Source organism: Colletes gigas, unplaced genomic scaffold, assembly GCF_013123115.1.
Source record: "Colletes gigas isolate AHSC1104 unplaced genomic scaffold, ASM1312311v1 Colletes_gigas_Sc00002, whole genome shotgun sequence".
Classification (NCBI taxonomy): Eukaryota; Metazoa; Arthropoda; class Insecta; order Hymenoptera; family Colletidae; genus Colletes; species Colletes gigas.
Genome location: NW_025106631.1, coordinates 11,387,931 through 11,412,494, shown reverse-complemented (window position 1 = coordinate 11,412,494; position 24,564 = coordinate 11,387,931). Strand labels below are relative to the sequence as shown.

The 24,564-nt window shown below is 35.5% G+C and overlaps 1 protein-coding gene across 1 annotated transcript in view; it reads left to right on the top strand.

Moving 5' to 3' along the window:
* LOC122400864 (kinesin-like protein KIF20B) overlaps positions 1 to 23,673 on the top strand; it is an 80,437-nt gene extending 56,764 nt beyond the window's left edge. The window contains exon 4 of the mRNA XM_043402592.1: positions 23,342 to 23,673. Coding sequence (XP_043258527.1) covers positions 23,342 to 23,673 — 332 coding nt within the window. The remainder of the gene's footprint in view (positions 1 to 23,341) is intronic.
* Positions 23,674 to 24,564: the final 891 nt, after the last annotated feature.

Genomic DNA, 24,564 nt, shown 5'->3' with positions numbered 1-24,564 from the left:
ATTTGGAATTCTATTGAATAAGAATATATGAAAAAGCTAGTTCATAGCACGCTAGACAGGTTATGATGTATTATTAGGTCCAAAGGTGGGCAAACCAATTATTAATTGTCAATATATATTCATAATTATTTTATTATACTTATCATAAGTTAGACAAATATGAATACTGTCATGACATAAATTGTGATTTTTTAATAAATATATATATCATTTGAAAGCGTAGTCATTACATTATACAGGATGTTCAGCCATCCTTAGGAAAAATTTTAATGGGAGATTCTAGATGCCAAAATAAGACGAAAATCAAGGATACTAATTAGTTGATTGAGGCTTCGTTAAAACATTATAGAAACATTTCCGGCCACACAGTATATTTTCAGTAAAGAATTTTTTTCTCGAAAGTACGTAGGATTTCGGGGGTATGTGTATTCACCAAAAATGATTATAATTGACTCCCGCAACTAAAAATAATTTTTCCAGAACGATTTGAAATTTTTTAATTTAATTTTTTAATAACTTTTTAACGAAGCCCTAATCAACAAATTGATATTTTTGATTTTCGTCTTATTTTGGCCTCTAGAATCTCCCATTAAAATTTTTCCCAGGGGTGGCCGAACACCCTGTATATTCCTATTTATATATTATTCAGAATGTACATGTTAAAAAATATTATTTATCTAAATTTGATAGTTGCAAAAATACGAATATTTCTGTGTGTCACTGCATATGTACATATAATTAAAAACTCTTAGGCATCTTAGTTTCAGTAGAAACATTTACTCGATCGTTTAACGACATTGGAAGAAAGGTCTAGAGTCGATTGTATCGAAGAAATGAAGTCAATTGTGAGAACAACGAAGCGAGAGAATGATTGCGGAAACCCTCGAAAAGCAGTATTTCACGAAAATAGCCGATGAAGCCTCCTTATGGTCAGCAAATATAATAAAGCCAGGGTCCATATATCCGCGCTTATGGTCTCGGTGAAGCAGACCCCAAGAAAAGCACGCCCGCTGTGTACCCGAGTGGGGCAAGAAAAGAGGGAGACGCGACCTGGAATTCTCATATTTTCTGATTTTCCGCCAATAAACCCCATTACTATTTATCAGGCTAATGCGTCCTTATAACTCCCATTAACAACAATCTGAACGGTCTCACGCATTAGTAGCCGAGTACACACGTACCACCACGGCTGAATTTATTATTTGCCGCGAAAGAATCGTTCCTCTTAATTGTGTATAAGTTTACCCTTCGATACCAACAATAGGGGTGAATTCTTTGGAACTTTCGTACATGGAGATTGTAATTTTGTCTTTATGTGCATAATATTTACACTAGTAGGGGAACAATCATATACGCAAATAAAATAACATGGCAAAAATAAAATATAAACAGAACGAAGAGTGTAAACGAAAGAGAAATGGAGAAAGTGAATTATTTATGAACGATAAAAAAATATTGTACAAAAATAATTAATACATAAAATATTGTGAGAAGCCATTTTTAACTCACACTTTTTTTTCTTTCATTAAATATCGATTATAAATATGTTAACGACTATAAATAGTAATTAGGAAATATTATTGAATTTTTAAGTTTTCCGACTGGTAGGCTCGACAAATCTTCTCTTTCTTTTTAGTTTGTCCAAGATTAGCATTGAACAACGATCATAGAATAGAACGTTATCTTATCTTTATATCGCGATGAATTTGCTGTTTCGTTTTGGTACTTAATTATGGTGCTTCAGATCGAGCCAGGACTATTTCTTATGTTCTTACGATGACCCTTGTTTCGTTCGGTTTAATCAAACTGACTACCACGCAACGCCACGTAACTTGAACGCGTTACACGGTCTGCTGGGTTTCGAATTGCCTTGTCCTCGAACGAGCACTCTTCGTTCCCATTGACTTCACGAAGAACAGCTTTTACGATGCGTTTCAAAATGCAGCGGGATCCGAACGCTCGAGCTACTACTTCTTCTCTAACGACTCGTAAGTGTTTCCAGAAACTCTCAAATACTGAACAGTCTCCTTCTGGTATAAACAGTGTAAACGGTAGTGGATTATGAGTCGTTGCTAGCTTGATATGCCTAACATCTGTCTCAACAGGTCTATGTACCGAAATAGATCGTAGTTCTGTTTGCCGGCGACCCTGAACTAGACTAAACAGTGTCATAGGTCGTGACGTCCGTCTGTGTACATAAACACACGCCGAAGGGTCTTCGGCTCCTAATGGGCACTCGACTACCGTCTGCTTCAAGGGTTTTCGGAACATAAATTATTTTCTAGAGGACCTCGAAACTGCCATCCTTGAAATGATTATTTTGCTTCGAAGAAACAGTAGGAGAATGTTTATATAATAACGATTCAGTATTTTGTGTTCCCGACGAAACAGTAGTCGTTTGATATTCATATTTTGTTTCAATTTTTCTTAAACTACAAATCTGACAATATTATCTATTCGAATAACCACGAGGGTCGATTTATAATAAAGGCCTCCAACCCTATATAATATGTTTGAAATAAGAAGAATAATTGAAACTTATTTTAAAGTAAAGTAAATTTATTGTACTTTAAATGGACACATTTATTTTTCTACACAGTCATCAAGAAATAATCATGGAGAAACTGTTGAAATGTAAGATTTAAGGTAATTGCGACACCTGTCGGAAGATGATAAACCGAATTGTATTATCCGCCATCTATAGATTAATGTATTGCTGTGCACGTGGTGATCCTTCCGGTGTTCGTCTTGATAAATTTGTTCTGTACAGTTACTGTAATATTAATATACGTAATCATAGTTATTCCCACTGTGTTTCATTCTAAAACAACAGAAACATTCTAGTTTACTCTTGATTTAATTGAACACAGCAACCTGAACATTGATATTCGATGAAAAAAGGTGGTTTCTTAATATCTCCTTCAACTTGTGGGACAACCAGAAATTTGATGCTGACCAATTAAAATCGTACAGAGAGTGTGATATTCTAACGTTAAACATTCTATCAGTGATTGTTGGAACGCAGCTCAGAAATCGAACTCGTGATAACTGACACTATTACGCAACGAAGCTACACAAGAAACAGAAAGTTTGCACATTTAGATTAAGCATTCGAGGTTATCGAATGCAGGTTAAAATTTGTTTAAATCTCTATTACTCGCACAATGGCGTTATTCAAGACCTTAATTATCAGTCATATGTCTTGTGTACAAATTTTGTAAAGAATGTTCCTATTTTTTGAATATACAAAATACTTCTGTTGGAATATGGAAATTCGAGTATGGGGCTAATCGCGACATCAGTTATCATACAATAGACATTGTATTGGTGCCATCTAGGCTTTATAAAAGTGTTGTGCACGCTGTCGACCTCTCTGTACAGTCTTGTATCATTGTATAAAGACTTGTGAATATACAATTGTAATTTCGTCAATTATTATTTAACCAACCAACAATTTCAATATAATAAACACACACTTAAAAAAACGTATCAATGGTCTAGAAATCTGGAAAAATGTGAAAGAAGCGGTTTTTTGTGTACCACAATAACCCTCGAAGACTTATGCGTTTAATATCTTACTTTCATTTAAAGTAAACTTTGCTCAGGTCTGTTACTAGCTACGGAATGAACTTTTGCTCGTGATTCAACGACCTTAAGAAACGAAAACAATCGCCGGGCGAAAAGTTGCACAGATGTAGGTTCACGAAAATTTCGGAGTCTCCGTTTCAGCCGCGATAAAAGAAAAGTCGAGAAGCGAAGAAAAGTCTGACCGCGAGTGGCGTGAAGCGGCAGTCGAGATCCGACGGTGCTTGGTGTAATATAAACGTCGTAAAATAGGAACCAGGTGAATCGTATAATTCGCGGGGTGACCAGGTTCGTCGAGTAATTCTCAGCCGTGCTGCGATACAGCCCTCTTTCTCCGCGTACGCATTACCACGAGCCACCACGTACGAGTACCGCATCGCACACGTGCTGCAAAGAGAAGGACCGGAAAGGGTGAGTTTTCTGTAATATACGAAGAGGACGCGGTCACATCCGATTTCATCTAGCTACATCGCGTTTTTCTGTCTAAGGAAATGCTGGACGAAGGAAGGATTGTCCACCAGTGTCTTACCGCGTGCCGAAATCTTGTAAAACAATGAAAAACTGGACAAATTTAATCCTAATAAGATACAATATATCCCACAGAGTTTCTCATCGCGCACAGTGACTCCCAAATTGATCAAGTCCTTTATCATACTTTTTATTTGATTCTCGAAAAGCGGACGCAGAAATGGCCACGTACACGATGGACGCACCGCGGTGTGTCTACAGAGTGTTACGTTTAAGTGCGAATGGTGGAATATTTCATGAGATGTTAAAGGTATTAAAAAAGTGTTCATACAAAAGTTATTTTATTTAAAGGGGCAAATTATGTGGTATAAATAATTTTTGTATAGGTGTAATAGTGGGGAGATTTCAAGGTCAAGCTAATTTTTTTAAATGGAACAGAAAATGGATAATATTTTTTTCTTAATAATATGATAGCATTTGTTGAGAGAAATTCAACAACCTACTATAATGATATCATTACGAGTCAGATCAACGGAAGTCACTAGCCGAATCCTACGTACTGCAGCGATTGACGCACCGATCTTTCCGATTCAATTCTAACGTATAAACAAATCGACCTCTTTATTTCCACTTAGGTCTCTACGTTTATACATTCGGCTTCGAATAGTCACTTTAAAAAGTTCCTTTAGAGAATTAAGAAGTCGAAAGAAAGAACGTTTTAATTTTTAATATTAGCATTTTTATATTAGCTTGTTTTATTAGTGTTTTTAGTTATACTTAGCATACACAACAATGGTGGATATGTTAAAGGATAAGGTACATACAACGTTATTAATTAATTCCTGTTATTACAAACTAGTGGTAAGTAAAAATTAAATACAATCATTTATGACATCTGGAATAATTCATAATTTCTCGTATTAATTGTAGGATTGACAGCCCTAGAATTTCAGGTAAAACTTATTAAAAACTGGATCGGTCCGGGTCAAGCAAATAGTATAGTCACGCAGGATTCATTTTAACCAACAACTCACAATTCGCGTTGATCTGACTGCTTTACGTCTCAATAATTATGGCTTTATAGCAAGGAATGATGTCATGTAAAGTCGTTGAATATTATTAAACTAATAATATAATTTATTTATATAATTATTAAACGAATAATATTATTAATAAAAAAATATATAGTTCCATTTAAAAAAATTAGTTTGACCTTGAAATCTCGCCCACCATTCCACCTATACAAAAATTATTTATACCACATAATTTGCCCCTTTAAATAAAATAACTTTTGTATGAACACTTTTTTGATACCTTCAATACCTCATGAGATATTCCACCATTCGCACTTAAATGTAACACCCTGTATAACCTTTGACCTCTGATATTTTGAAATTACTTCAAGATATTGTAGTTTTTGAAACGTAAAATGACACGGATTGGAAATCGTCTAGCGCTGACTTTTTTCTAATTTTGTTTATAGAATGTTTTATACATATAAGCATATAATTGTTATAACCTGTACAGAAATATGCTACATTCTTTATTTAATAATTCTATATAAAAAATAATGTATAGTTTCCTATAAAAACGAATAAAAATGAATGTCTTCAATGACCTCTACGAAAAGGGAATCATACTGAATGTCGTCCACCTGTAGCATTCGGGGAATCTCTAAACTGAACAATGTATTGTCAATTGTTTTTTATTATCATCTTCCTCATTAAGTGTCAGGTTAAGTCTCAATGCACGTTTTAAGCATTTTTAGCAGAAATGCAAAATAGAAGAAGGCAAACAACGTTAGAAGAACGAAAACTTGTAATATTTCAATATAATCAAGGGATCCCTCCAAGAGAAACAGCAAAAATGAAATAAGAACCGTATTACAAACGAAATAAAAAGGAGTAATAACGAAATCTTAAGTGAATATGATGAACAGTATGTTTTATGCCAAACAAAAGAAGATCCAATGATAGGTGTACCAAAAATCATTGTAGACGTGGAAAAGTATTTGAAAAGACAATTACCATGGACAAAACAATTTTTTCTGTATCCCATTCAATATAAGATTATCGGACAAAGAGACTGCCCACACTCTAACTAAAATAGCAAAAAATTCCAAGGTCGTCGATATAACCAAAATTCCATTTACAGACTTGTACAAAACATTTAAACATAGGGTAAACAAAATACGAATAATATGGCCAATGAACAAAGGGTCAGTAACGAGGAAAAAATATTTCAAAATGTATTATAATTATAAGGATCAATTTCATAAATCATAGTGTTCAGATAAAAAATTGGACAGAGAGTACACTGTAACAATAAATCGTATCAGAGCCGATCATTATCACTTAAACGTCTCATTTGCTTGCGTAAAAAAATTGTTAGTAACGCAAACTGTAAATGTACAGAGAAGGAAGAACACATAAATCATATAGTTTGACAATGTAATTTTACGATTTTCAAAGAGTGGAATAAATAAAAATTATGTAGAAAATAAGGTTACAATTACCGCTCAGTGTTAAGGGGATAATCGTGAAACCAAACATCCACGCATGTTCACACCTTTTCTCTTTCCTGAGACAATGCAATTTATATATTTAGCAAGACATAATTGTTGAGCGCTGATGAAAAATGTACATTCACATACATATTTCATAAGTACTTATGTAATATGTAATGCATATTTCACACTTGTAAGCTGAAATAAACTTCATTCGATGTTTTCAACACTAAAATAAATCCACGATTTATGAACACCCATCGATCCTTCTATATTCAATTATTCGAGGTAGTTTCGATCCACATTACCTCGCATAATCGAGTTTCTACTGTATTAAAATATTAAAAATGAAAGAAGAAATAAAAATGTGAATGTGTAAATGATAACACGAACACATTAGATTATTCATAAACCCAATGGATGCGTGCTGATACGTACTGTTGATAACAAAGTCGACATCACACCCAGGGAGTACACTGTTCGTAGAAAATTTTATGGATAACGAATACAAAGTTTCTTCCAAAGAATGATGTTGCACTGTTGAGAATAAGCATTGCATACGTGTATTTTTAATGAAAATTTGTATCCATTGGTGCAATCCCCTCCCTTGCAAAGGTTAGAACTACCTGAGAAGTACACTCGTTTATTGCACCCCCCGAGCGTCTCGTTTCTTTTTTCCGAACCTCAAGCTCAGTTAGCAGAAAACCGTCAAGCTAAGAACAGCATTTTCGTTTTGTATGTTGAGTTTTTAGGAGAATAAATTGTCTCAGCCCGATATATGTTTTGCTCTTAACAGGTCACGGCTCTCTGTATTACAAGAATTTGGGACATGTGGTTTTATGTACATTCTTAGCGAATATTCTAGAAGTATGTACCTAGTGCTAATTAGCAGTTACAGATGTCGCGTTATAAGTATATTCTTCGTTATCGACACCTGTAGGTAGGTATCTTATATTTGTACATACATACAACATTATAAAACTATATTAATTAAATACATACTGAGATCGAAACGCTGTCGTATTTATTTAGCAAATAAATATTCAACATGCACAAATCTTGGTGAATCTCGAATGGAAATACGAAATTCCACAAGATAACCGCAACATTGTCGATGTAGGTACATCTAATGAGAAGGGAATGTTAGAGATGACCTTAATCCCAACTACCTTTTATTTAGGGCGACGAGATTGATGGAGCCGGAAAATGAAACCGGGTCTGATTGAGATGGAATCGGCGAATAAAAGAGTTGTAAATAAGAGATAAAAGAAGCCCAGATAGGAAAGTATCTGGAGTGACTGGCCGTGTCTAGTTGGGACAAAGTGTACTTTTATTGGCACGTAAGAGGGTTGGCAGCCCAATAATCCCCATTTATAGCTTATAAATGATTTCAACCCCTGTATGCATTAAACCGCGTTTAGGTGTGCGCGCAATGCGTGAAAATTGAGACATCGAGAAAGACACGCATTTGCAAATGCTCCACCTTTTAAGGAACTATAAAGTAGGGAGTTTCACTTTTTGTGGCTAACAATTTGACCCGTGAACCTAGTAAATATATTTCTTAAAACAAGGTGGTAGTAAAAGTAGGTTTGCTTTTGACCTGGGAAAAAAATGTTTTCTGATGGTAGTAGCATATCCTATAGGGTTATGATGCGACGAACTGAAGCTATACGAACTGGTAAAACACAATAGTTAATGGAAGCTTCGCATAAACACGCAAAGCTTAGAGAGAAGAAACATAAATACACGAACTCGGGTAGTAGTCTTGTTCACCATTTCTCGCATATTTATTTAACATAGATATGGAACACATTCTTCTATTACCCATATAAATAACATTCGTATCTTCTGTTTACTAACAACAGAAGACCCAAAAGTTTATATAAGATTAGGACAAACAGCTAGTTTTTAATAATCCTGTTTTCTTGTATGAAATGTTTCACAAAACAAAATTTTTATATGTTTATTTTTCACGAGGGTTTGAAAAATTCAAGATGATGAAAATATAAAAAATAACTTGAATTGGTCCATTCAATTCCGAATATAATTTATCAAGTTATGATGTTCATTTTGTGTACCGAACATAAAATGTAGCGATTGAAACAAGAGGTCGTTTCATGTATCCGCATCCCATCTTCCATCATACTCCTTTCGTTGCCGTTAATTCATCGCTGAGGGTATAAATGGGTAATGCGTAAGAGTAACACGCATACAATGTCAAAATGCGATGCAGGATACACCAAAACAGTTATGAAAGAGACAATGTTATGTCATAAAAACATTACGACCGCGTTATTACGCAAATATTCTAGCTACGCGTCGGACTACTAAGAACCTAAGACAGGTCGAGCACAGAACGGGACGAGGTGGGATGGGGATTGGAGAGAGCAACTGACAAAGAAGAAATCGTACATTTCAGTGGACGAAAGTGTTATGACATGCAATAAAAGTATTACTACGCAAAGTGATAATTAGACAAAGAATGCATCTAATAGGAAGTTTTCAAAAAAGTTTTATCTTGCAGGTATAATCAATTTCCTGAACAATTTTATCTATGTTGCGCAATTTCGATATACCTGGATATCATTAGCGTTGTGTGAAAAAGATATTCATGGACCACGAAGACCCTCACATTTCACAAATTATTTTATTGCCGGTTGTGCTGTAGACTGAGATTCTTAGCCAGCCGCACATCTTGTATACCTGGACTGACAGGAAACATGCGCCAAGTACCTCCACACGATATTGATAAAAGTTTACAGGTTTGTAGAGCAGCCAAAAATAAGGAATAAGTATTTTTTTAGTCGTGGAAACTCTAGTTTAAAAAACGAACCTTCAAAACTATAGCATGTACAGTAAAGTTTTTTAAATAAATTGTGCACGGATTATATCGGAAAATAATACGTACACAGTATGTCGGAAAAATAACGGAACTTTTTAAATTAAAAGAAGAAAATTAGTTATTTTGTCAAAATTATTTTTTTTTATTCAAAATACATCCCTTCTGCATCAATACACCGCTGGGCACGTTCGACTAGTACCAGCATAGATTTTTTTATATCATTTTGCGGAATCGCATCAATGACTCTTGTCACCGCGCCTTGGACTTGTGTAACACTGTCATAAAACGTTCCTTTCATGGCCAGTTTTAGTTTTGGGAATAGGAAATAATCACATGGAGATAAGTCCGGCGAATACAGAGGATGTTGGACCACACAGACCTGTTTTTTTCACCAAAAATTCACGAACAGCGACAGTCCTGTGCGATGGTGCATTATCGTGCAACAAAAACCAACTTCCTGGCGCTCGATATTCGGGCCTCACTCGAACGATTTTTTTCTAGAAACGCTCTATAACACCCAAATAATATTCACCATTGACATTTCGACCCTGTGGGACGAATTCCCAAAGTATAATACCTTTAAAATAATAAAAACAGATCAACATTGTCTTCTTTCGTGACTTCTGGAATCGCAATTTTTTCGATTTCGGAGAGTCTGGGAACTTCCACGTTCCACTTTGGCGCTTTGTTTATGGATCGTATTAGAAGCATCAATTCTCGTCTCCAGTCACAATCGATTCCAGGAATGTGCAGTTCCGTCTAGCTGTTTTAATAAGATCCTTGCAATGTTCAACGCGAGCAATCTGTTGGTCCTCATTTAATGCGTGAGGAACAAATCGAGCAGAGACTTTCCGTTTGTTTAAGTCCTTTGTCAAAATTTCGTGGATCATGTCTGAAGTCGCATCGTAGGTAATCATTTCACGCACTTTTTCCACCAACTCATCGCGATTTTTCTTTTTTGGCCGGCCTGGCTTTGGGTCATCTTCCAAAGCATCACGACCGTCCTGGAATCGTTTATACCATTCGAACACACGTGCACGGGATAAACAATCATCACCATAAACTTTTTTCATCAATTCAAATGTTTCTGTAAAAGTTTTCCCGAGCTTGAAACAAAATTTAATATTACCTCTTTGTTCCATTGTGTTTCTGCGACGAAGTGACAAAAGGTACTGCCACTTTAACCGTTATAACTTGACAATCCGTTAGTCGATTTCCAATAATGATGCTTTTGTTTTGTAGAGGAAATATACAGCTTTCAGGTTACATATTGTTTCAATAGATGGCATTAGCAATTTTCATTAAATTTAAAAAGTTCTGTTATTTTTCCGACATACTGTGTATTTAAATATACCATAATATATGTTTAATTCTTTATTAAATTAAAGAATTTGTGTAAAAAGCTTCTTTGCATCTTCGTTTTGAAGACAGCATTGGGGGAGACGAGGTTTACCCTTTAATTTAAAGTTACTGCAGCTAAAAAAAGGACGTGTCCCTTATTTATGGTCGCTCTATAAACTTGCAAAGTCGCATCAAAACCAAAGTGGGGATGTCAAAGTAAAGGAAGGCACTTGCTATCTAGATAAAAATTTACCCCATTCTGCTGATCAATTTATTGTTATTTGACACGCGTTTGAGAATGTATTCTAACACTATTATTTTTTCAAATTTCAAAATAAATCTTCTGAAATACAGTGTATCTCAAAACTGTTGACGATACTAACGAATGTTTCACATAAGAATTAAATGACTTCGAGGGAAGCATGATTTGATGCAATTAATTTGTTTATAGACGAACGCGTAGAGGACATGTACAGGTCAGTAATATTCTTTTTAATAGAATCACAGATTTTCAACTCCAAAATGCAACGCAGTTTGTCATTTCTTGTAAAAAAGTATTTAGTCACTTATGACGAAAAACCATTAGTTAGTTAAAAGATATTTGAATATAAATATTTCTACTATATCACTAAAATATTATTATTTTAAAATAATGTTCTCCTTTATATGATATTCAATATTTTTTAATTCATCAATCGATTCAAGTCTTCATTTCCAACAAGAAAGTACTCCATTATTTATGACAAAAAGTAATTAATTTAAAAAATATTTCAACTTAATAATATGAAAGCTTCAATATCATCTAAAGTAATTATATTTCACCATAAGTGACTTAATAGTTTTCCACCACAAATGACTAGTTACATCGAATGATACATATATTAAAAAATATATGATTGTATTTAAAAAAAACATTAATAACCCTTATAAGTTTTCCACGCGTTATATGTATTTATGAAAGAACAAATTGCAACAGATTACGCACCTCACAAAAACCAATTTTTGCCTCAAACATTTTTTGATATTAACACTTTTGGAGATATTTGAATGGGTACAGTTTGTGAGATACACTGTATATTCATGCTTGAATATGCAAAAAGTCGATAATATTTTTAAAGCAATAAATATTCCACTGTTTCTCCTAAACAATGCTCATTATTATCCAGGCGATATATCTATGTTTTTCAGTTTTAATTAAGCTTTTGGTTTAATCGTATGGGCGACATTTGTTGAGACAAAATCACCCTGACTCACGTGTGGGTCAGTGGACAGTGAACGTGTTAATAAAGTTTTAATGACGGGGAATACTAACTTTGAACTCTAATGAATGAGTAATTATATTTCATGGAAAAAATTCTATAATTTTCATAGATTTTCTGAAAAGTCATTTTTGATGTAATTATATTTTGTGTACTATTAACACAAAAATTGTATAAATTTTGTCCTCTGTCTCGTATATTTATGGAAAAAGAGAAATTGTATAAAATGTATGTATTTGGGTGCAAACGCATACGTATTTTACCTCGAAAGGTATTCAAATTCATCTGTGTTAATTTTCAATTGTCTTTCTCTTATCAAGACCATTAAACAATCAAGTTAATTATGATACCACAACACCAAAAGACATGTATGTTAAGAATAACCATTTGAGACTTCCTGAGGTAAAGTAGCTTTCTTCGAAACACTTAAATTGGATACAGTTTATTTCCTGTATAAACGTAATTTAACATATCAAAATGCAGTTCAATTTGCCATTGCATAAGCTACATTGTTGTGTTTATAAAAATATATCATCCCAATACTTTACCAACTGCACTTAAACTTCTATAACTCCTAGAATATGGGGATTAATAACATAAAATATTTGAAGTAGTATCTACTCGTCTCTGAAAAAACTAATCTTGAACAAAGTTTTTTGAAATGTCAAATTATAATTAGTTCTCGATGAATATAAAAATATTCGGTAATATTTTATTATTGTTATATGCAATTGTCGAATAAGACTATTTTGTGAATACATTTTGTATTGTTACAAAAAGTTATTTTTCTTTAATGAAATAATACATAACATTACTATTTTTCTTAAATGTAAATAACCACTTTACGAAATGCATCTAATCGAAATTTGGACGGACTAAACTCTACGTAAGACTAGCAACATAAGTGATTTTAACCCTTTGCCATACAGTGACGAGTTTGACTCGTTACAAGTTCTTGATGTCAAATTTTACAATCATTAGGCTACTCACTCTTCCTTAAGTTTTATATATTAACATTAACACATATTTACATTCACGAGGTATTTGTAAAACAAATCTATTCTTCTTCGTAACCATTCTTTGTATGAACAAATTTAAATAAAATTAAATAGTATAAATTAAGTAAGTTAATTCTTATCTAGGACCTCTTAATGTTATCTTTAATTTTGAATCGTCAACAATTAGTATAAGCATAGTGTGTAAGAAGAAAAAAGGATATATCCCCAACTGGTTGGCAATGTGTTTCAGAACAAACAATCTTCTTTGACTATTTTTTGCATCTTCCAGAGATATTCTAGAAGTCCACGTCGAAGCAAACACTTTGTAGAATAGACGAAACGAGCCTAGGAGCCGATCATTTTCAGAACAGAAACATCGAGATCAAGCTTCCGAGCAATTTCCATTACCCGGGCACGATTTCGTTTACCGCCGTTTCCAAAACTCGACATTGTGTTCGTATAAAGGTGGGGGGTAAAGGTGGTGTGGGAGTGGTGGAAGGACAGCGTCGTCGACGCGTGCAGCACGTAGGATGATAGCCAAAAGCAGCGGTTGGCAGGACAGGGGAACGTGTCACGCGATCCGTGAGTAATTCGCACGAGTCGAGGCCCGAGCCTGCCTGCCTGCTTAACAGAGTGTTATAATCTATTTACGTTAACATTACCAACGTTTAACGTGGTTGCTCCGCATCCCCGGGGTCAGAGAAAGGGGTTGGTTAGTAGGAAGGAGGTAGGAAGAGGTGAAGGGGCAAGAGATCGTCCGCTCTTTCTCTATGTGTATGTGTGTGTGTCTCTATCTCTCTCTAGCTCGATCTCCCTCCTCGCTCTGCCGTTCGCTTTAGCTGGCTCTGCAGCAGACAGTACTCAAGAATTGTCGCGGACACGTTAGGGCTTTTGGAAACAAGCGTAAAGCGTGCGGTCGCTCGGTTTCGCATTAATCGCGGTTTCCTGCATGCCCTCTGCGCGTCACTCTTTGTCCCAGTTGCCATTTTACTGCGTAGAATCAAGCGTACCGATTAGACAGCTAGGAAGGAGGACGCAAGTTTCTGGAAAAAATTGAACATCCTGAGTGACGCCACTGTCATAATGAAATAGAAACATAGTTGGGAGATCCGAGTACTGTACTAATCGCTAAAGGGATGATAAGATAAATGGAAATTAAATACTCAGCCTCGGTCAGCTTATTGCGTGGGACTCGATGATATCTAATTCAACGTACAATAAAGGCACGAGGCCTGTCTCAATGTCGTAGGCAGGTGTGAATTGAAAGCCAAGTCGAATTTTGTACAGTGTTGGATCCAAGTTGTTATCTAACCAAAGAAAGGAAATTAAGAGCATTCAGCCCAGGATTCTGGCATACGTACGAACAAGAGCTAATCTTAGTCTTTAGCCCCTTCGGTGACTTGACCTACAGTTCACGAAGAAGGTCACCGTATCGACAGCTGAAGAGTCTATAAATAAAGTACAACAGATGTATTCTCGCTCCGTGGATATACCATAAATCCGCGAATGGTTAGCATAACGACAGTGATTGTGGAACGGGACGGTCGGCGAATCACGCGATTCCAGTCGTATTAGCAACATACAATGACATGCAAGTTCAAGTAACAGAGCATTGTGCGCCAACGGAGGCGGCAGTTCGTCCGTGAACGGATTACGGACATTCGCGAGTGGAGTACAAGGCTTACCGCCGACAGCGAGGAATACGTACGTTCCGTTTGAACGACCCTGTAGGCAAAGAGGCCTCCGAGCGTGTACATCCACGCTCGGCGTATGCACGACAATACGGGCTAAATGCCCAGCTCCGAGCAAACCGGCAACTAACTCCGCGAAACGTCCTGAAACTTTAGATGCGATTATCTGGAGGTTATGTCGTAACAATTATGGGGCTGCCACTCTGCGGAATCAGGCGACTACTAACTTGTTTGCTGCGCGCTCACCTATTGTCCTTCTGTCACACATAATTTTCAGGGACGCGGGCTAATGGACGAGAGAGCTGGGACGCGGAAACGCCGCTAAAAAAACACTAACGTCCCTTGTGTCAGAGTTTTATTTGTAGAAAGGATCACCTAGGTTCAAAGGCTCCGATCGGTTGCGGATTGTTCTTTTCTTTAATTCATGTTTTACGTCGTATCGACCTTCAAGTCACTAGCGATGACTTGGTGCCGGGATCTCTTCTTTTGGTGTGGTTATATTTTGTGGTAGATGTTGGTTTCTTTTAGATATTTCAGGGTATTTTCTGTGACATCAAGGCTACAGGTGATGTTATCTTGTATTTTTGTCTTTGGACATTGTATCTTCGGCATTCATATAGTAGATGGTTGGTCGTTATGATTTTGTTGCTTAAGTTATAGGTTGGTGGTTCGGATTCTTCCATTAGGTATTCGTATGTGAGTTTACAGTGTCCTGTTCGTACCCTTGTCATGATTATTCGGTCTTTTCTCTTCACATTATTGGTGGGTAATGGTTGATAAAAATCTTGTGTTATTTCGTGCGTTTTTGTTTTTTTCGACGAGATCCATAATGTGTTCCATTCTTGTTTTGTGGCGTAATTTATTGCAACAGAAAGGTCTTGATATGGGATTTATTTTGGGGTTTCATCTGATGGGAGCAGTGTTGCTTCTTTGGCTGCAATATCAGCTTCCTTGTTGCCCTTAATTCCCTGATGGGATGGGACCCAGGCAATCGTTTTGCGCTTGCCGTGGTTGGTAAGGTCTGTGTATAGGTGTTGAATGTTTGTTATGATTTCGTGCTGTAAAAATGATGGAGTTTTGGTGGTTATTGTTTAGTGTATGAGGAATGGCTTTAAGAACTGCGTAAGCTTCTGCTGTAAAGATTGATGCGGCTTTTGGAAGATGGTGTTGTTTGGTCGCGTTGTCGCAGACGATGGCAAATCCAACCCCCTGATCCAGTTTGGATGCATCAGATTTTTTGGTAGTATTGCTTGCATAATAGTTGGAAATTGTGTCTATGTTCCGTATGACTTACTTGGAGCTGTTTTCTTGTGACTACGTACAATAGTTGGTGACGATGTGATCAGAGCTAGGCTACTAATAGAAAGCAATTTTTAATTTAGGTTTTTTCCTTATTAAGTGCATGTATCTATTTGTAAATATGTTGTTCTACGTCGGGTTATCTGGGTTCGAAGACATTTTGTCCTCATATTTTAAACTTAAGTACTTCCTTGTTTGTTCAAGTGATGTTTCCTTGGATGTTGCAGATTCTAAGTCTAACAGAGTTATGATTTTTCGTACTAGAAATACAATATATTTTATGTACCTACTTTCCATCCATATACCACACTGTAGTATGATCAAGTATAATAGAGCATGTTAGGAGATTTCACTCGAGAAATACGACTATCTCACGAAAATTGTAACGAGTGTAAATTTTCCATATAATTTGTTATACGATTTGTCGTATTATGGCACTATATATCGAAGCCAAGCAGCGATCTTGTCAAAATTTTATTAGGAGCATTATTATTTACTCATAACATTCATTTTTTAATAATTTAGTATTAACCGTCTATAGGTCAAACTATGTTTGATTCATGAAAAAATTATACATAATAAGACTATTGATAAGCACTAGTAATGAGATACAAATTGAAAGGTAAATTTCAAGAAACACAAATTTCCTTTTTTACACTGTACCGACACTAGCGTCAGACATTGTAAAACAATTGTTTTATATTAATTATTTGTAGGCTATACCATTAATTTAAAACTACAATTAATACATATTGAGAATACGATTAAATCAAAATTCAAGAGTGTAAATAATGGGTATATAACTTCAGAGTTACGCTGACTTATGAAGGGTTAAAATATATTTAATTCCTTTGTCTGATTATACCGATCAACAAATTTTAAACAATAATTTTTATTCTTTGCGATTAAGATTGTTCTCCATTTATTTGTATATACTAAAATAGGAAATAAGAAGGAATTAATTATTTAACTCCATTTTCAAAAAACTTTATTTAATTCGAGTACAGTAAATTAATATATGTCTACGTTAAAACAAAACACAATTTTTTTTTAACTTTCTTATGTGTAGTTTTCATGACACTGTAACCAATAAAATTATTTTAATTTTGACATCTCTATTAACCCACTATAGATTATAAAATTATAAATTTATTACTAAAATAATGGAGCTAAGAATATTGACATATATTTAGCTTGTCACTTGTAGCGAATCTCTGGAGGATTTCTTGCAATGTATCAGCAATAGTCTACTAAAATTGCTTAGATAATAGTCTACTAAAATCAGATAAGAGCTTGTCAATATAAGGTATAGAAGTCAATAAAAACGCCCCTCTTTAGGTCTTTCAAAATTTCCACTTTCACTTCTAATATCAGAAAAATTAAAACCAATATTTTTATTTAATAGTCATTTTTGTAATTAGCATCATAGTAGGGTCTACAAGTTTAAACAAAAAATACACATTTGCCATTGATCAATGTTACCTAGTAATGTGAACTTCTAACTTCTTTGGAGCAATATATATTTTAAGATCTGTAAGAAAATTGCTACCAGCACAAAAGTGAAAATATAACAAGAAGGTACAAATATCAAAGATACATGTTCAAAGGTAATAAAAAATATTATGTAACTGCATAAAATTTCATCGAAAAATTGATTTTGCTTCCGTTATTCAATAGTTTAATATTTTTAAAGAATGCAATAACCCTCTCAATACTTCCCGATGCGATTAGTAATTCCTTCGCGTTTGGCTTCGGTCCGATAACAACCTCTGTTCCCCATACTTCCTGTTTTCAATTAGTATATGTTCAACCATTGGGTTCCGCGTGTTTCACAATTAGATAGATTCATCTTTTTCGCGCGGCGGTTATGGATTACTTTTACGTGGCTTATTCTATCTTGCTGATATCGTGCGTTTATTAATACTAAAATATAATAATTCTCTGAATGTGGTATCGGTAGGAGGTAGAGAAACACGTAAGCGACGCAACTCGAAACTACGTCTTAGTGAAACCCTGATAAATTTCAATGAGTCGGCTACAAAAGGTTCTTCTCCTAGCAACCTTCGATAGGCGTTGCGTCACGCGAACTGAAGGAACGACGAGCTGCCATGTCGATAAAAATCCCTGTCCGACGATTGTAAAATTTTATGATCGCGGGGAATAAAGATGGTATCGTGCCCGCCGAAACCAGGACCTCCCGTTATCGGTATGCACGAAGGGGAAACTTTAATATTTGGCCATCTACGGATTTCTGGTGGGGTCAGGGGAGGAAGGAAGCGCCGGGCACTCAATGCGTTCGGGAACGATAAGCGAAAAGATAGAGAAGGGCGCTGCCGAGCTCGACAAATAAAATCTGTACAACCTGCTGCTTCGTTGTTTACCGAAGGATACCTGCGGCATTAACAGCAGGTGGAAGGGGACGCAGGGAAGTCCAAATATGCGACGATAACGGAACGACTCCCAGGTGGTGTCAGCGATTTTTTCATGGATCCGCTGCTATGAAATTTACAGCGGGGTTGTAGACGTATGTATGCTTAGCGGCGAATTTGCTGCTCGATGCACAACCATTCTCAGTGCTAATACGTTACGAGCGCCCCTTCTCGTTAATGAAAATTCAATTATTCTATTATTGCTACTATTTGGACTTCCAAACATTGTTATTGTCGAACAGCTTAGGACTCATCCTTTATTCCTTCCAAATATTAATCGTACGAGGGTTTAAGACACTCCAAATTATTTAATAGCACAGAATTTTCCGGATTTATTTAAATTTAAGAAATTTGTAGTTTTTACCATCTTATTGCCTCACTCGACGATAGGAAACTGACGTATGCTAAAGCCATTTACACGACGCACACGTTAATTAGTTTTTAAGGGGTATTTTGGGTCCTGATATCTGCACCCTTGACGTCGTGGCTGACTACCCCCGTACGCACCCACAGTGGATAGGATTTATAGTTTAGAGAGAACTGACCCATACGAGATAGACCAGCTCTGATTTGCTAATCAAAACACCTTCCATAATTGAATTTTTGTATTTAAACAACGATCGAATAGGACGAGCTAGGAATGGAAGATTTAAAAGATTAGATTCAGATTTTCAAGAACTTGTACAAATTGAACCATTTATGATACATGAAAAAATAAGTCTAAAATATGGAATGAAAATTTTTTATATGAGGCTTTGTTTTCAAGAGAATCAGCTTTGAATTTTCGCCGGATACGCGTGCATTTGATCATGTTTTGTTATAATGGATCTCGCTGTAGATCATTGTCTCGATTGAAGTTCATGTTAATAAACACTTCCAGTGTTACGGAATTGCTTATTGTACCTATCAATTTACTATCTTTACCGCTAAACACTATGCGAGATCCGCTATAACGAGACATGGCCAAGTGGACGCATAGTGTCTTCAAAAAACTTAGTGTTGCAAAGTATGCAGACTGCACCAATTGATCCTCATTGAAGCTGTACAGGTTCACTAATATCAAATATCTCACATTGTTACCACCTTCCGATTCTACTATTCTCATTATATTATAATTAAATGCACAATAACTTTAAAACTTTATTGATATTATGAAACCGCGATTTTTATGGAATAACATACCTTCTTGTTTCTTTTTAAAATCACAAAATAAATAACAGAAAACTGCACTTGAACATCGGCGCGTACAAACTTTCTGTTGCATCAAAAACAATAAGACTCTGTTAAACAATGGAATAGTGGTATATTACGGTGGCTGCTGCTATATGATGTTACTATGATCTTCATACTTCGTTTTCATTCATTGCATATCAGTACTGCATATGACTCAAAACTTTAATGTCTTATATTTCTACCCTATCTTATAATCCTACTTTCTTCTCTATATTAATATTTATTATTTAATTTAGTTATCGTTAATTTTTTGAGAAGAACTGAATATATTGTTTGTAGAACGTAATAATGATGAAGACGAAAAGAGAAGATTAAAAAAAAGAAGAAATAAAAATCAATATGATAGAAGAAGTAGCTTAATAATGAAATACATAACTTAAAAACGTAAAAATGTACAATTTTACATAATATAATGTGAACAATAATAAGTGCTTATTATATCACTAAATACAAATTCTTCATATACAATGGGGAATATTGTTGATCAATAAATGAGGTTATCGACAAATGGTGCAAGTATGTCAATAAAAGAGACACGAGAAATCGAATAGAATTTTTACTATAATTTTCCTATATATAGTCAAATAACACTTCAGAACTGTGACGAGCTGTTATGAAGAAAACGGGATAACAGGACAAAAGAAAACGAAAGGTAAGGGGAACGTTTTGTCCTGGGCCTGCTAATGGTACCCATCGGCAAGGAGACTCTAGCAGACCCTGTCTTAGGCACTGGAATAATTAATGATCGATCAATAAGTTTATTTATTGAAATCAGAGGTAGGTCGAGTACTTGTGAAATAGTAAAAATTGAGCGTGCCCCTCTGTTGGCGAGCACGGAAGGTGTCATATCAGAATTAATTTAGTTATAAAAGACATCAATGAATACAAGATTACACACTTTACTTAGATATCATTATACAGGGCGTTCCACATTTCTCTTAGACACAGGAAGAAACGAGCCCGTTTCATATAACTACTGCTGAAGTCTAATGAACACTGTATGATGTGGTACTCTTCTATTAGGAAACATTTCACGATACTTTCTAACGGCAGCTCACGAATTTCCGGCACATAAGCCGCATACGGAATGAGTATCTGTATACTCGCGATTTGAGAATACTTTTGGCATTTTGAACACTTTAATTCGTTCGCAAGACGCAACGAAACTAAAATTGCGTTCGTAGTACAGTGTACGACTTACCGTCATAAAGACTCAACATTACAAAAGCAGTAAACATATCCTAATTTACATGTTTATGTTACTTAACATCGACACTACATACGTATCTCGTCTTGTCCTGTATTAAACTGAGAGGAACGCGGTTATCATATCCTTTACATTTCATATTTTTGTTATAAATTCTTAACAAAGCATCTAAGGATTTTTTGTTATATTACATTTTAGTTTTATTTTTACTTGTAGAACGCACTGCTGAAGTGTGTACGGAAAAATGTGGAACACCCTGTATATTAGTGAAAAGTTATTAATTTTAAGCAATCAATATTCTTATGCGCCCAGTAATGGGGACACATTCCTTTTGAAAACTTGTACATCTCCGTAATATATGCACTTTTAATTTGGTAAAAAGTGCTTTGCACATTTTATGTACGCGTAGATACGAATTTGTAAGTTTCTTTTGACTATTACTGTACGTTACACGAACATGCACGTGCCATTCATAGTAACTATTAGAGCCCGAAGCAATATTACTGCCGCAATATTCAAATCCGAGGCACGAGTAATGTCTGCATCTCGGTATAGATTGCTTGCCCGCGGCTTGACTTCCGCGAATCACAATAATTCCGATATTGCCTTCTGTTCCCGCTGATCATTTCGCTAAGTACTGCGTGACGGCTGAACTTCACGGATGTGCAAGCAATATGTATTGTCAGATATAAAAAAACACGCGTACTCTGTATCGCGGTGGCTCTTTTTTATTCGTCTGCCTCGACGCATACGTTTCTTCGCGGCTCGTGACGCGAATGTTTTATAAAGTGAACCACCCATACCCTGAATTTCCCTCCCCGATTTATCTGCATTCGTGCGTTATTTTAACGCGCGTTTCTCTGACTTTTCAACACATTTTTTTAAAAATCCCACTCTCGGCAGTTTTTTTCAAGCCTGATTGCAGCGATTGCGTGATTACGGGTATGGGCTTTAAAATCTAGCACGCTCGAGCAACCTTGAAGTATTGCCTTTTCAATTTAAACGAAAACAACGTTTATTGGGAAAACGTATTGTTGCATTATATTCCGGGACTTCGCTCTACCGCAAATAAAGTAAAAACAGTAATGTGTGAGCTTTTTCGCTCCTAAGTGCCTGACAATTTTAGTAAATGTGTAATTTACACTGGCGCAACTTTCAAAAGTGAAAAATTGACTTAAAATTTATTTTCACATTTATCGCGTATTATTCTTTGTTTATCATGAGATTTAATTTCGTGATTTCGCGTATTAATTAACTCGCATTTAATGCAAGGATATTTCAATTTCTGTAAAAAATAATTCGTAAAAATCTTCCTTTGGTGAAATACAAAAGGAATCGATGCGCGAAGGAAAAATAGAATACTTTGTCGTGGCTTCTCTACTTCTTCGATAAACCACCTCGATATCCGATGTCAGCCGAGCAAAAGGAGCAGCGAAACCGAGTTTTTAATTTGGCGCGTGTCACGTGACAGGTTGGACGGCCGGCAGAAGAGGATTCGAGGACGGAACGAGCGGGCAGCCAGATGAATCTCTTGCATTGTCTGCGTTTCAATGGATTCGCCCGGCTCTCTATTCCTTCCTGGTTTTTGGGCATTATTTTCGGTGACAAATATTATCGTGTCGAACAATGTGATCGCCCTCACCGGCTGCTCCAACTCGGCTGACGTTCCCGCACGGTCGGTAATCTTCGACATTGTTTCCCGGAAGCGTGCCCGCGGCCATATTGGAATTGCTAATGTTTCAGTCTGCTGCAACCTGATGAGAACGTGGACGGACGGTTTTATGTTGACGAGGGATCCACGATGATCACAAAGAAACCGAGATATTGATCTCCGATCATCGTCCCAGAAATCCTAGTTTCCTGGCTCGATTATATCATAATAAATAAATCTATACCAAAATAAATCTACGACTAAAAAGTAACCATTGAATTTAGGATGTTTTTGTTATAGAGCAACGTAAATGGCATTAAAGTATAACATGAAAATCATACAGTTTACTGGATATCTCGATTTTTTTAAATAGTACATATGTTATTACATTTAACATAAATAAGGTCATAGAGATAAGAAAACGCTTAATGGTACGTATTACTGTTTATAATTGTTTAATTTACAATCGTATTATCATAACACTTGTATACGCAGAACGACACAAGGAATCGATTTATGTAAAAAAAATTATATGTTTCCATTAAAAACGAACGAAATCTAGAACATATAATGTCATTTAATTTTTTTCCGTGACACTTTTTCTTATCTCTAATAGTTTTAAAAGTGTTGCTCCGCCCAGTTGCACGAAACACCTTTTATTTGTCATTGATGCAAATCATCTTGATTTATCTGTTTCGAAGATAATCGCAAAGAGGCTCGATATCATACAATAATAAATAACTTGTTGCGACTACATCAGACGTTAATGCGTTTTATACTACGAACTTTATCCGTGATAATTTTATTAACTTTTTACATACTATAAATATAGAAAGTGGAAAGGCTCAAATAAATACACCAACAGCTTTTGAGAAAGATATATCGAAAACACGAAGAATCATTCAACCCACAATGACAATCATTGATAGAACAATAAATGTCGATAAAAGTCTGTCACGACTAATAGACTCGATTTACGATCGAATGGAAAAAGGTGAATCTTCAACTTCCATGAACATGGACAGTTATCGAGATTGCAGAATGCACGGTTATCACGATGAAGAGAATGGAGGATTCCATTCAGTCGAATTCTTGCCGAGGGCGCAACGACGACGGAACGCGGAGCTGAACGACTGTCATTGTTGTCATTTTTACGGACATTAAAATCGGAGGTCGGCTGCGTTCCACCGGTAAATTCCGACTAGTAATGAAAGTTCGGTTTTGTTGCATCCCCTGAAATGTTTACCGTTGAAACAATTTGGCGGACTTAGTATATCTTGCAAATTGTAATATCAATTCTGCGCATTTTAACACGTTGAGTGCCGGAACATTTTGATGAAATGTAACTTGGAAAATTGTTGATAATCTTAACATTTCTCATTTGATTTAGAATATTTTTTAATAAGTGTTTTTAATAAGTATGTACACAGTGGGGTATTCTATAACGAGTTAATTCGTTCCAGAACCTTGTTCGTCATAGCGTCCATTCGTTATAGAATACATTGATTGATATTGATATATATTTTCAAATATACAGCACAATTATTATCAAATATAATGATTTCACACAAAATGGAATAAATTTAATATGAAATAAAAATATATGAGAACATGCAAATATACATACTATAAACACATGTACAGATTTATAAAAAAGTTATAAGTAAGAGGAGAAAGAGGAGTCATTCATTCTACTCCTCTTAGAGAATTGTCCTGTGGTAGATGCGTCTGCTGAAAGCCGTGTGAAAACTACGTTCGAAGATGTCTGTTTCAGCTTGGACTTTTAAAATTTCCAGAAATAGGCCATCAGGATATCATTAAAATGGTTGAGACCCATTTCAACTACGGCAATATCTGAATGATATTTTTGCATAAAATCGGACAGTCTACCCCAGCAAGAAAATAACTCTTTAAGATGCTTATTTGGAATGTTGTGACCTTTCTGCTGGTTCTCGACTTCGACCTTGTAAAAAACTTCTTGTCTCTTTAGTGAATCTACCTCTTCACTACACAGCTCATCTAGTTCTTCAATTGCCAGTTCCACTCTGTGATGTT